Source organism: Dichomitus squalens (assembly GCF_000275845.1).
Source record: "Dichomitus squalens LYAD-421 SS1 unplaced genomic scaffold DICSQscaffold_64, whole genome shotgun sequence".
NCBI classification, from domain to species: domain Eukaryota; kingdom Fungi; phylum Basidiomycota; class Agaricomycetes; order Polyporales; family Polyporaceae; genus Dichomitus; species Dichomitus squalens.
The window spans coordinates 52,374-64,931 of NW_006766946.1; the positions used below are offsets into that span (position 1 = coordinate 52,374).

A 12,558-nucleotide genomic window follows, 5' to 3' on the forward strand; every position below is an offset into this window, starting at 1 on the left:
CCCAAGCAACATCGAAATAGATAAGTAGTACTATTCTCACCGCGGGAGGGTCGACTGTTGGGAAACGTGGTGCATAAACGCAAGTCCGAAGGCCCAGTGCCACATATTGGACAATATGAGAGTGCCTCTCAGAAGTGTGAACGCTTCATGGTGACTCGGAATACAACGGCTGGCCGAGTTTTGATGAGACGTTCGATACACAAAAAGGAAACTCTAGCGCCGGACCGAAGCGAGATTCCTTCGGCTACTGGCACTTTCTGTCTCCGTATTTGCTGTTATTCTCACATCCCTTTCGCGAGCTGACTCTCTGCATATATTGTCTCTTGACATGGCAGCTGCCCTCGTCTCCAAGTCGGAACGCGATTATATCAAAACATCTCTTCAGACAGCTTCGCCATTACGCGCCGATGGTCGTTCCTTGCTCGACTTTCGTACAGTCCTTCTCGAGACGGGCGTCGCTCCCCTTGCAAACGGGAGCGCGAGGCTGAACATTGGGAAGGTTGCACGTGAAGGAGGTGGGGGAACGGACGTTCTAGCTGCCGTGAAGCTCGAAGTCGAGGACGTTGAGTCTGGGGATGGAGTGGACGGAGGCCGGGTCGCTTGTTCTGTGACATGGTGCGTATCAGACTGGAAGAACATAGTGGATGTGGCTTAGGTGGTCGAAAGACAGCTCTCCCTCCGCGTATTCTCATCTTTCATCCAACGCGCTGGATGAATTGCAACATGATCTTACGGTCATCCTTCAACAAACGATCGCACATCGTTCGTTGCACCCGTCAAATCTCACGATAATACCTGGACGGAAAGCGTGGCTGCTCAACATTGACGCGGTCGTTCTTGCTGACTCCGGGAACGTTGTGGACGCGCTGTTTATGGCTGCACGCGCGGCGCTATGGGATACGAAGGTTCCAAGGACGCGTCCTGTGGAATACCGAGCTCCAGAAAGCTCAAGAGCGACTGAAAAAGAGACACAAGACTCAATGGACGTCGACCAGGGCACGAGTGGGTTCGATACACGAGACATGGCGAGGGATGCCGCCGATTTTGAGCTCCCTGATTACTGGGACGAAGGAGAGGTCTTACATGGCCGGGAGAGATGGCCTATATGCGTCACCCTGAATCTGGTTAGTACTGTAAACGCCTTGATCTTGGGTATATGAGCTTAGAGCTTCGTATAGCTGCCTCCCATTCACCTGCTCGATGCCACACTGACGGAGGAAGCATCGCTACCTCTTCGTTTGCATCTGATGTTCTCTTTTCCTCCTTCCGCTCCGCCGATATTGCAAGCTATACGTCTGTTAGGCCCCGGGGAGTTGGACCTCGCATATTTGAAGTCTTGCATCACAGTTCGTGTCTTTCGTGTTGCTATGACCGAACGTTCTGACCTTGTGCTTAGGATGGTGAGAAGTATGCGCGAGAGTTGTTCTCAGCACTCGAGTCAAAACTTCGCGAAGAAGACCTCAGGAGAAATGTGAAGGCTAGAGACCGTTTCTCTGCGCTCCGATAGACTCCGCGAACCGGTCACTCTCCTTTCCCTACCGAGCAGGAGCGAAGGAAGGTCGCGTCGCCGTTCGGGAGCCAACAACGAGTCGTATCAGCAAGTATCACAGCGAAAGATGGCGCACTATGAACTCCTCTCGGCGTGGACGACATCAAAAGTATAGCATACATGTATAATGTACAAAGTTCCGCGCTTCTCTCAGGTCGACTGTGCCTGCTTGGCATGCTCCCGCAACACCTCGTTGAGCCCTTCCCTCTTCATGCAATTTTCAAACTTGAAACTCTCCGCAAGAAGGTTTAACTGCTCGATGGACATGCCTTTGAACACGTCCGCCCACTCCCTCACTAGGAATTCGCTGATGAGCATGCACCGTGCCAGCCGTGCCACGCGCCCCTGCACTGTCCACACCGGGTATGGGTACAACTTGCGATGCTCTTCGTTCGGCACGTTGTCTTCGATCAGCCGCACGATGGGCCTGTAGATGTCCCGCACGTGTTTGTCGTCGGCACCCCACGAGTCGGCAGCCAGGCGATACTTCTTCTCTAAGAAGCTGCGGAAGTGCTGCCTGTACGCCGTCTCGGGAGAGACGTACACCATGCCTTGGAATCCGATGTCCTTATAGAGCCAGATCGACCAGCTGAGTCGATCCTGGGGCGCAGAATGTCAGGTACGTTGTTCGTTTGTTTTGTGAAGCAGCGTACTCGCCTTTGCATAGAGCTGGAGCTGATCGTTCAAGACGTTGTAGCGCCGTTCGTTGATTTCGTCCGTCGCGTCGCCCTCGTACTCCTGCCTTGCATACACAGGGCCCCACTCTCCGTTCCAGACGCAGAGCCCCTTTTCGTCCATCCAGGCACGCTTCTTTTCGTAGCTCCTCTTCATGCGCCTGTTCTGCTCGTCTGTGCGCGCGTATGGCTCCGGGCTATCCGGGAAGCCGTACACGGAGTAGTCATGGATCGCATAGGCGGTGTTCGTCCAGCGCGTCCCCGCGTCATCAGGGAACCCGGAGAAGTCTGTGGCGTAGGTGTTCCCGTCCAGAAAGAGGATGTGGTTTGGGTCGACGGACCTGATCGCGGCGTGGACGCTGTCGTAGAAGGCGACGAGCCCGCTGTGTTGCGGGTCGGCTGGCTCGTTCATGGGGTTGTAGCCCGCGATCCACTAGTGCCAGATGCCCCCATGAACGATTCAGCTCCCACGCCGTTTGCGATTAGCGAGGTGACGCACCCTTTCGTCCTTGTAGTGTTTCGCGATCTCAGTCCAGAGCCAGACGAGTCTATCCTGGAAGTCCTTGTGGATCCAGAAGTTGGCGATATGCGTGCCGGCGTCTGAATGCCAGCCACCGTTCTGCCCTCCGGGTACGGTGTGCATGTCGAGGATGGTGTAGACGCCATTCTTTGCGCATGCGGCCACGACGCGGTCAAGATGCTTGAACCCAGATTGCTTCAGCACGCGGGGATTGAGGTCATCTTCGAAGTGCCGGTAGTTGATCGCGATGCGAATGCAGTTGAGCCCGAGGGACTTGAAGAAGGCCGCGTCGGGCTCCGCAAAGAAATGCTCGAGGAACTGTATCAAAAGCGTCAGCCAACCTGGTGGCAGTTGAGTGCCATGCTACTAACCTTGTCAAAGAAGTACTCGGATTTCTCTTGCCCAATGGCCTCAGCTAGGGCTTCGCGTATCTGGAACTCGCAGCCAGGATATCCTTTCCTGCAGCTCAGCCTTCTGAGGGCATTGGTGAACTGTTTTGCCAGTGTTACCTGATATGAAGTTCTCCATGCTAACGCAAAGTCTTAGGTATCTCACTTCGGCATACGGCACGATTACTCACGTCATCCAGCCCCCCAGTCCGGCCCCTCGCAAGATGACCTCCTTCCCCTCCTCATCGACGATCCTCGTCTGGTCGACTTTCAGAAACCCTGCCATGACGCGATCGTTCCGTTCGTTTCCCGGCGATGTGAGTGGGTGACGCGAAGGAGAGTCTTCGTCGCACTCAATATACTTATATGAGTGAACCCCATACGGAAGGAAGTCGACGGCCGCCTTTGTAGGAATAGAGCTGAAGCTTCCTGTGCCGCCGGACCGCTGTGTTCCTGCCGCGCGACGGGCCCTCGAAGGCACGGACTCATGACCGTGATGAAATGATCGGGATACCATATCGGGTAAGTCCTTAAATCATCCTCGGTGCTTCTTCTTACCCTGAGACCGCTGCTCTCAACGATATGCCTTCTCGGCGAATAGTCGGACGTCCCTGCTACTCCAGCGGCCCGTGTTCCTAAAGCGCTGTGATGCGTGGTATGTGGTCCAGCTGAAGGCGCATATATATACCCTGCTGGGCATTTACGGCTCGGTATCTCTTGTGTTCATACACATCCACTATGGCGTACTTGAAGGTGTCAGGCACCAAGATCGTTGACCAGAACGGCGCAGAAGTCATTCTGCGTGGAGCGGGCTTGGGTGGATGGATGAAGTACGTGCCATGTTCGCTCACCGCTGGCCTCTGCGTACTGACATGCCCGCGATCTGCAGTATGGAAAACTTCATCAGTGGTAGGTGATTACGCATGTCGCATGACATCTCGACATCGACATCTCAGATTCTATGCAGGGTACCCGGGATGCGAATTCCAGATTCGCGCAGCGCTCGCCGATGTTGTGGGCAAGGAGAAGTCGGAGTTGTTCTTCGACAAGGTACGTTCCTCAGCTTTGACAAACAGGCGATAGATCGAACCGTAGATGTGTTCCAATAGTTCCTTGAGTACTTCTTCCAAGACGAGGATGCTGCGTTCTTCAAGAGCTTGGGCCTCAACTGCATCCGCCTGCCCTTCAACTACAGGCACTTCGAGGGTAAGCTCTCAGCCCCCTTCTTGCGCCGAACGATCCTTGTTTGACTACGTTTGACGAAGACGACATGAACCCACGCGTTCTTAAACCCGAGGGTTTCAAGCATCTTGACCGAGTCATCGACCTGTGCTCAAAGCACGGCATCTACACCATCCTCGATCTCCACACCGCACCCGGCGGTCAGAACACTGACTGGCATTCAGACGCTGGCACCCACATCGCCAAGTTCTGGGAGCACAAGGACTTCCAGGATCGCGTCGTCTGGCTCTGGGAGGAGCTCGCGAAGCACTACGAGGGCAACACCTGGATCGCGGGCTACAACCCGCTCAACGAGCCCACGGACCCGTACCACACGCGCGTCGTCGACTTCTACGACCGGGTGTACAAGGCGATCCGCTCCATCGACCCGCACCACGCGCTCTTCCTCGACGGAAACACGTTCGCGTCCGATTTTTCGCACTTCGGGGACGCGTACAAGGGGTGGGAGAACGTGGCGTACTCGATCCACGACTACTCGGTGTTCGGGTTCCCGTCGGCGCCCGAGCAGTACGTGAGCAGCGAGACGCAGCTGCGTCGCCTGAGGCGGAGCTACGAGAAGAAGCGGCAGTGGTTGGATGAGCGGGGGCTCTGCGTGTGGAACGGCGAGTGGGGACCGGTCTATGCCCGGAAGGAGTACGAGGGCGAGCGGACGGATGCGATCAACGAAGAGCGATACAAAGTGCTCAAGGATCAACTTGAGATCTACAACAAGGTGCGTTGCTGATGACATTCACCTCTGGTTCCTTCGACCCATAGCGGCGTGAATTTTCGTCCGGACGCAATTGCGTGATCGCAGGGCTAAGTTCGCTGTTGTTCTGCTTAGCGCTTCTGTGCTGCATACGTTTGTGGCATATTACTCACTTTTCACATTGCAGGATCGTCTCAGCTGGTCGATCTGGCTGTACAAAGACATCGGCTTCCAGGGCATGGTCTACGTTTCGCGCGAGACGCCGTACATGACGCTCTTCAAGGACTTCCTCGCGAAGAAGCACCGTCTGGCCATCGACGCTTGGGGTGCGGACGACTCGCAGGTCCGCCACATCTACGAGCCGCTCATTGACCTGATCAAGAAGGAGGTCCTCCCCGAGCACCAGAACCTGTACCCCGCCCCTGTGTGGAAACTGTCGGATCGCATCGGGCGCCTCGCGCGCAACATCCTCGTCTCGGAATTCCTCGTCAAGGAGTGGGCGGAGCACTTCCGGGGGAAGAGCGAGCAGGAGATCGACGAGATCGCAAAGAGCTTCGCGTTCTCTAACTGCTTGCACCGCGATGGGCTGAACAAAATCCTCACGGACAACGCGACGCTCGTCGCGGGCAAGTAGAGGTGACGTCTGGCGTTGGACGTTGTAGTCATTCCGATTTGTAGTAGTATCTCGTAGTGAGCCTTTTTCCAATTTGAGGGTTACACGCCTATGTATGACACGATGCTCGCCACTGCACTGGTTCGGCCAGTCGATCTGTTGACTGAGGACGCCTGATACACCGGCGCGGGGCACCACTGCGCTGCGGACCCGCCGGCCGCCAACGTTTTCCCATGACTCCTATTGTCGGACACTCTTTCACGCATATGCATCTATGGGCCGTATCACTACTTCAGTCGCACAGGATTCCGTAGATGTGTATGTCGGGATAGTGCAGAAGAGAACAACGGCAGTCGCCGGTGGATATTGATGGGATGTTGATTTGTCGAATATTCGCTTATGATGCTTCTCTCATTCTCTCGCTTCAGACTGCGCTTCTGCATCCAGCCTCTACTACAACGTTGACACGCACGGCAGACGTTCAGTCTACGATTTATCTCGCCTGTGCAGTCTGGACAGCCTCGGCTTGGCCGCGGCCACCATGACGGCATGCAAGGATCGATGTGTTGGAGTGTCAAGGTCCGAAGCTGTACTGAATTCTCTTGAATCCTCCATGCCGGCGGCCAAAGCCACGCCCCACGCCCGGTTATTCTAGCGCGCCATTAAATACTTCCACAGGCCTGGCGTGTCAGTCTGCATAAAGGCCAAGTCCGCGCTTCCTGGTTCGTTCTCCATCCCCCGTCTCCGACACCTTCCTCGTCCCCGTCTCTCCTTTCCTTCAACCCCTTTCACGCCACCGTCATGCTTGCTTTCGGCCTCCTCACTGCTGTCCTCGCGGCTGTCGCTTCTGCGCTTCCTGCCGCCAAGCGTGCCCCAGGCGCGTGGTGCAACGGTCTCGGTGGTGGCGCGTTCGACAGCTTGTCCAACTTCACCCTTGCGGCTTACAATGCGACCGGGATCAACACAAACACCACCGGTGCACCCTTGGTGCTCGGCTCGGCGGGTGCGATTTCTGGTGCGGAGTTGAAGGACCTTGCGGTAAGTGGCACATAGGGAGGGTTCTCTAGCATGCGTGTTTTACGAGTCCATCGCGGCATAGACTTTCGCGTCATTCCCCTTCAACCAGTACCCCTCGATCGCACTTTCCGAGGGTCGCCTCCTCCCAACTGGCCCCGGTACCACGCCAACCGCCCAGAACGGTGTCACCGCCGGCTCTGAGGTTGTCTTCCTCGCGAGCAACAGCGCGCAGCCCAGCCAGGGCGCTCAGATCTGGTGTGCTGTGGTAAGCCTCCATTCATCGCACTGTCAGGGCCCAGAACGTCAGCAGATTAACCGTCTTTGCTTCCGCCCTGCGATAGGCTGACATCGACCCGGCCGGCCACGGCACGGGCCACCCCTTCCTCGCCGTGAACAGCGACACGGACTCGTTCTCGCTCTGCCCCATCAACAGCCGGGTCAGCGTCGTATACAATGCGACGACGGGCAGAGGCTACGACTTGGACGCGTGCTACCCTGTCAAGCTCCAGCTCATCTTCTGAGCTTCGGAGTTGCGGTTCTGACAGCGCGCGGCTATTGACTGGCAGTGATCATCTTCGTCGCGGTCTTAGGACGGGAGTTGGGTCATCGCCATCCATCCGTAAACTGTCGAAAGTCTTTGGTGAACAGGACACGGGACGGACTTCTTACGGACTGTAAAGACGCTCTTACTACACGCTTTCTATCAGGGACACTTGCTACGTAGATACATATCCATAGGACCGGCGTGTATACGCCGTAATGTCAGGAATGACCATTCGTTTAATCATGAAATTCATCCTGCACAGAAGGGAGGATCTGGCCTGCATGTTTCCCTGTTGTTGAGGTGCCGTCAGCGCTCAGCCTTCATCGCGAAGGCCGTCAACAGGCCAGGGTCCATCTTGCATTGAGGTGAGACGAAGATATGATACTCTGATACTCGGCGGTCATCATTCTCCTGGATGTAAAACGGTACTGACGTTGAAGTTACAAGATGACGATGTGAATCCACGATATAATGATGACGATTGCCCGCCTTGATGCCTCCGAGAGATGGGCGCATCAAGTTTCAGCACGCTGAGGTTTCCATGGCTGCAATAACATGCACGCCCACAATCCTAATCGTGATACTCAGCTGCTACAACTTGAGAGACCGCTTGTGTGTATGCGTAATCGCCGTAGAAACTCGAACTCCCCGGCGGGACCGCCCAAGTCGCATACACTACCGTAGGAAGTTACCATGCTGGGCGTTACCTGGCGCTTTCGCAGGAATGGAGCATTTGGAGCTCAGGGATAGGTAGTTCTCTGAAAACAACTCTTCGAATTGGAGCCCGCAGTACCAATGAAGAACTCTCTTCTCGTAATCACCCCAAGAGGGTTGAGGAGATTGAGGAGATTGTCACGTTGTAAGAATCTAAGTCAACGTTAGTACTCGGGCAGCGTGCTGTTTACGGTCAAGAACCAGACTTACCAATTCGCGAGACAGACGTATGTATCTCTGTAAAGGGCGATAAGCATGCTAAAGCACGTCGTGGGCACTGCAGTATGCCAATGACTAGACTTGCCTTCTTCTCGTCTGTTGGAAGGACGTCGAAGGCGGCGCGAAAGCTCTCTTCTGTTCCTCCAGGATGCGCTATCACCCAATCCTTCGCATACAGATTTCTGTGTGTAACAGCATCAATGCTTCTAGTAGCCACATCAAAATTCAAGGCTCGGAGCTCACCGTGCTGTGAGAGAATCTGAGGGCACCATAACCTTGTGGCCTCCTGGGCGACAGCTTGTCAAGCGTGCTTCGTGGGACCTAGCTCTGCGGATGGATTGTCCCTCGGCTTTGCCAAAGCTCGACCTGCCGGCGCGAGCTTCGACTGCTACGATGACTTCACGTTAGATTACGACGCCAACTTCAGGATTCAGCAGCGTAACATACCCAGAACAGATACTCCAGACGCTCGGTCTGGAGTTGCGTCAAGTTCAATGCCGGTGGGTGCGCTGCAAGAAGCTTGAGCTTGTGTATTTGGTTCGGATTTGTCGGGGATCGTTGTGTCTTGGTCTGGCAACCGTCCAGCCCTAGAAGACAGTCTTGGTCAATCATTCACAGCATACAAATTACGTGATCAAGTCATCCTACCGTCCCCAACCGGTGGTGGATACCAAATCTACCACGACAGTGACTCGCGGGATCAATACGTTCCCTTGTGTGAATAGATCGATCCTCAAGCGGTCAAATAGAGTGCGGATATACACCGTCCGTGCCGTCCCTCCGTCAACGGAAGCGACCTCAAATTCGTGATCCTGCTGTTCCCTAGCAAGGTGGTGGTAGCAATCTCGACTGCGCCATACTCCGCTCGGGGTGTTGAGCGGACCTCGGCGTACCAGCTGAGACCCCGGAGGGAAAACGCCCTCGGCCTGTGATTCAGGATCCGGAATTCCTGGGAAGAGAAACGCCTTGATTCACCACTCGTCTATGTCCGATTCGGTGCCAGACCTCTCATCCACGACCTTCTCCACTGTGCAATCACAGCCGACCCCGAACGAGATCTGGAGTGTCTCGTCGTGCGAGGCGTTGACAAATGTAAAGGTGAGTGTAGGGTGGCTGTCTCGCACAGACGCGCCCGGGGTCCAATATAAGGTGAAGCGACGCAGGCCCCCTCGGTCCTCATGCGCGATCTGCGATGGACCTGGAACGGTACCTTGATACACAAAACCATGGCGGCTCTCTAGGCCGCGAGAGACCCAGTAGGGGATCTCGAACACCAATGCGGAAGGGGTGACGACAGGATCCAGACGCAAGTCAGGCGACTCGCGGCCAGGGCTCGCAGGTGCCAGGAGCGAGATGGGGAGTACGAGCCGTTGGGCGGGGGCCTCAATTCGCAGCTGTCGACGGTGGAACTGGCCAAGCGAAGGCGGCCAATCTACGTGAGATCGGCGGGAACGCGCATTCCAGGAGCTACGGTTTGCCCAGTCGAACCGGGACTGCCGCAGGATGGCCCCCCGATAGTACTCCAGGGTGCTGTCGCTGCCATCTAAGATCGGTCGCCCAACGTTAGGGAAGATTACCTCTGAGGGCGCATCAGTCGATGGACCGGAGGACATTTCCTCTGGTCGTGTTAGGAACAAGAGGAGGATGACAGCCTCGGCTGTGGTTGTAGTGCAAGCTAGAGCGGCGAGATGAACGAACATGAATGGGTGTACGGTGGGAATAGATCCAGAGGAGATAGGGAGGCGGAGCGTGATACCGTTGGCCGAGAAGGTGCAGCTGAGGTCGAGGGCGACGCCAAATAATTCGATATATTCCGACTGAGTGAGCGGCAGGACGTCCGCCGAGCTTGAAAATTGGTCTGGCGAGGACGCAAGGAGACGGTCCCATAACTCCATGTCTGCCCACGAGAGGCCCTCCTGGGGCGCAGGGTCCGCACGCTCCAACTCTAAGATGCCCTTGCGGGCGATATGAAAGTTAGGATGTATTGGACCCCAGGCGAAGATGCTCTGGTCTGGACAGATGGTGATGATCTCCCTCTGGAGTCGAAGGAAGGCCTGCTCGCCGCCCTCCCCGTAGATGACAGGCATCGTGACCCCGAAGACGCCCATGAGCGAGTACGCTCGGTCCTCTTTTCGGGTGGTGACTCGCCCGGCAGCCCACGACATGCGCTGGGCGACATGCCATGAGCGAGCGTCTCTCTGCCTATCTGGGACGGGCCTCCGTCAACCATGATTGTGGCCATATTCTATGTACTATCCACCGGTTACGACATTCTTGAGGGAGTTCATGTTTTCATTGAGGGTGCAACCCACGGACACGCCGGTCTCGCCGGTACCCGACGGCAAAGCAAACACGAGCAAGTAGCTCGACATCGTTGCGGTTTGATATGCAAACGACTGCAAGGTCCGATATTATTCTCACATGGATCGAGTACCTCTGCTTACACATCACCGACAATCGCAGGTTGATGAAAAGCGAAACTCGTTTGTCATCTTTCGAACTCGACTATGGTCGGTCATCGGGGCTAGCAGCTCTCTCTGTCAGTTGTACTCTTCTCGCGGCGATTAGTCATGCTATTAGATCATAGTCATTCCCTTTCGAATATCGCAATAGGCTCGGTCTACGTTGAAGCATTGATTTCTCATCGCATCGCTCGCTGATATACATGCTCAAAAACGAATTGTCGTAGACGCTACCCTGACCAAGCCATGCTCCTCTTCCATCTCAATCGCTCGTTCTCACTCTTTGTAAGCTCCACTTCCCATGCCAATCATATGGTCATCAGGGAACAGGTGAAGAACTCGGTCTCTTTGTACTACTCGACGTGTTCAGTACGTGAACCGCGTACTAAACAGGACGCGTCTACTATGTCTCACGTCCTTATTTAAACAGCTGGACGAATCTACATCTCCTTCTCCACATCGAGTGGTCTTTCAACTGCTCACGTAGAATCACATCACTACCCATCGTGTTCGGCTTGGCGCGGAACCAGCACAATGTCTCACGGCAAGCAGTTCACTCTCTATACTCAACTGACCGGTCCCAACGGCTGGTACGTCCGCCCTGCTCTCCTTACTTACTTTCTCAGCTGATTCCACTTCTCTCTTACCCTTATCTATTGTACTGCATCTGCAGGAAAGTGGTGGTTGTCCTCGAAGAGCTCGGTCTTACCTACGAACCTATCTACCTCGACTTCGCTCAGGACGAGCAGAAGGGGCCAGAGTACACAAAATACAACCCCAATGGACGCATCCCGACCCTCATCGACCACAATAATGGCGACTTCACGATCTGGGAGTCCGATGCGATACTCCTTTACCTCACGGATAAATACGACAAGGAGAAGAAGCTGACGGTGACGGGCGACAAGGAGAAGTACACCCTCATCCAGTGGCTCTTCTTCCAGTCCTCCGGCCAAGGGTGCGTCTCCGTCCTTGCGTCCTTCTCTCCCCTTGAGTCCTATCCCTCTTATCATCACCGACGTGGGCTCACCCATTTAAGCAGCCCGTACTTTGGTCAAGCCTTCTGGTTCATCAGATACCAGCCCGAGCGTGTCCCCTCTGCGATTGAACGCTACCAGAAAGAGACAATCCGCGTCTTCTCGGTCCTCGACTCTGTGCTCTCCAAGCCCGAGAACGGCGGCTGGCTCGTCGGTGGTAAGCCGACCATCGCTGATCTTTCCTTCATCAATTGGAATGATGCCGCAATCAATATCGCGATCAAGGACTATGCGGACGTCGAGAAAGCGTACCCCGCGTTCTATGCGTGAGTGCTGTTTACCTCTGCTGCTTTGTTGGCGGAGGTCAGGCTAATTCGGGGTGGGGTGACGATAGGTGGCACCAGAAGCTCATTGCTCGTGACGCGGTACAGAAAGCGTTCGCGATCCAAGCGTCGCTTCAGAAGTAGACGGTGGGTATCCGGTGATGAATCGTCGGCGGCACGTAGGTCCTCCCGCCACGGATGCGCCATGGGATGGAACATACTATTGTGTATCATAAATCATACCAAGGGGATGATTACAGTCTGATGGGGGAAGGGTCATGGCGAAAATTGATGCACTCCGGGGGTATGTAGTGGATCGTTCGTAGCCCGAATTGAACAAGAGATTCGTGGATTGCGAGACCTCCAAGGCAACTGAGGGAGTAAGTCGTTTGCTGACTGGAGCGACCGTCGTGCTGCGTGCTGTGATGCGGAGGAAGAAGCCGGGCTGTCCCATTGCCAGGTCATCACTCGAAACTTGGGAACCCATGTAGAACGTGAGACCTGTTCAAGCTTCCACAGATAGAGCGAGCCATAGTCGACTTATCTTCCTCGGTGCCTGAGCGGCTTTCCGGCTGCTCTAGTATGTTTCTGTCACGCATTTTCATGAGTCGCTTACGACGCTTCGAC

The 12,558-nt window shown here is 55.2% G+C and overlaps 6 protein-coding genes across 6 annotated transcripts; 4 read left to right on the plus strand and 2 right to left on the minus strand.

Moving 5' to 3' along the window:
* The first annotated feature begins 315 nt into the window (after positions 1-315).
* DICSQDRAFT_112374 (ribosomal protein S5 domain 2-like protein) lies at positions 316-1,749 on the plus strand. The gene is made up of 4 exons (XM_007370250.1): positions 316-615; positions 671-1,124; positions 1,179-1,346; positions 1,397-1,749. Exons 1-4 carry the CDS (start codon positions 329-331, stop codon positions 1,505-1,507), a joined length of 1,020 nt encoding a protein of 339 aa, XP_007370312.1. The 5' UTR covers positions 316-328; the 3' UTR covers positions 1,508-1,749.
* DICSQDRAFT_157637 (glycoside hydrolase) lies at positions 1,700-3,450 on the minus strand (the record flags this gene model as incomplete). Its single annotated transcript, XM_007370251.1, has 6 exons — positions 3,324-3,450; positions 3,253-3,272; positions 3,115-3,197; positions 2,723-3,061; positions 2,207-2,656; positions 1,700-2,149 (listed from the first exon to the last, which is right to left on the minus strand). The coding sequence occupies exons 1-6, from the start codon at positions 3,416-3,418 to the stop codon at positions 1,700-1,702; spliced, it is 1,437 nt and encodes a 478-aa protein (XP_007370313.1). The 5' UTR covers positions 3,419-3,450.
* Positions 3,451-3,870: 420 nt separating this feature from the next.
* On the plus strand, positions 3,871-5,791 carry DICSQDRAFT_183506 (glycoside hydrolase; the record flags this gene model as incomplete). The annotated part of the gene is made up of 6 exons (XM_007370252.1): positions 3,871-3,962; positions 4,022-4,041; positions 4,100-4,182; positions 4,242-4,338; positions 4,398-5,086; positions 5,250-5,791. The coding sequence occupies 6 exons, from the start codon at positions 3,871-3,873 to the stop codon at positions 5,694-5,696; spliced, it is 1,428 nt and encodes a 475-aa protein (XP_007370314.1). The 3' UTR covers positions 5,697-5,791.
* Positions 5,792-6,411: 620 nt separating this feature from the next.
* Positions 6,412-7,484, plus strand: DICSQDRAFT_112382 (uncharacterized protein). The gene is made up of 3 exons (XM_007370253.1): positions 6,412-6,713; positions 6,775-6,957; positions 7,034-7,484. The coding sequence occupies exons 1-3, from the start codon at positions 6,477-6,479 to the stop codon at positions 7,211-7,213; spliced, it is 600 nt and encodes a 199-aa protein (XP_007370315.1). The 5' UTR covers positions 6,412-6,476; the 3' UTR covers positions 7,214-7,484.
* Positions 7,485-9,140: 1,656 nt separating this feature from the next.
* On the minus strand, positions 9,141-10,256 carry DICSQDRAFT_174416 (uncharacterized protein; the record flags this gene model as incomplete). The annotated part of the gene is made up of 1 exon (XM_007370254.1): positions 9,141-10,256. The coding sequence occupies one exon, from the start codon at positions 10,254-10,256 to the stop codon at positions 9,141-9,143; it is 1,116 nt and encodes a 371-aa protein (XP_007370316.1).
* Positions 10,257-11,165: 909 nt separating this feature from the next.
* On the plus strand, positions 11,166-12,075 carry DICSQDRAFT_70508 (glutathione S-transferase C-terminal-like protein; the record flags this gene model as incomplete). Its single annotated transcript, XM_007370255.1, has 4 exons — positions 11,166-11,221; positions 11,305-11,589; positions 11,674-11,934; positions 12,003-12,075. The coding sequence occupies 4 exons, from the start codon at positions 11,166-11,168 to the stop codon at positions 12,073-12,075; spliced, it is 675 nt and encodes a 224-aa protein (XP_007370317.1).
* Positions 12,076-12,558: the final 483 nt, after the last annotated feature.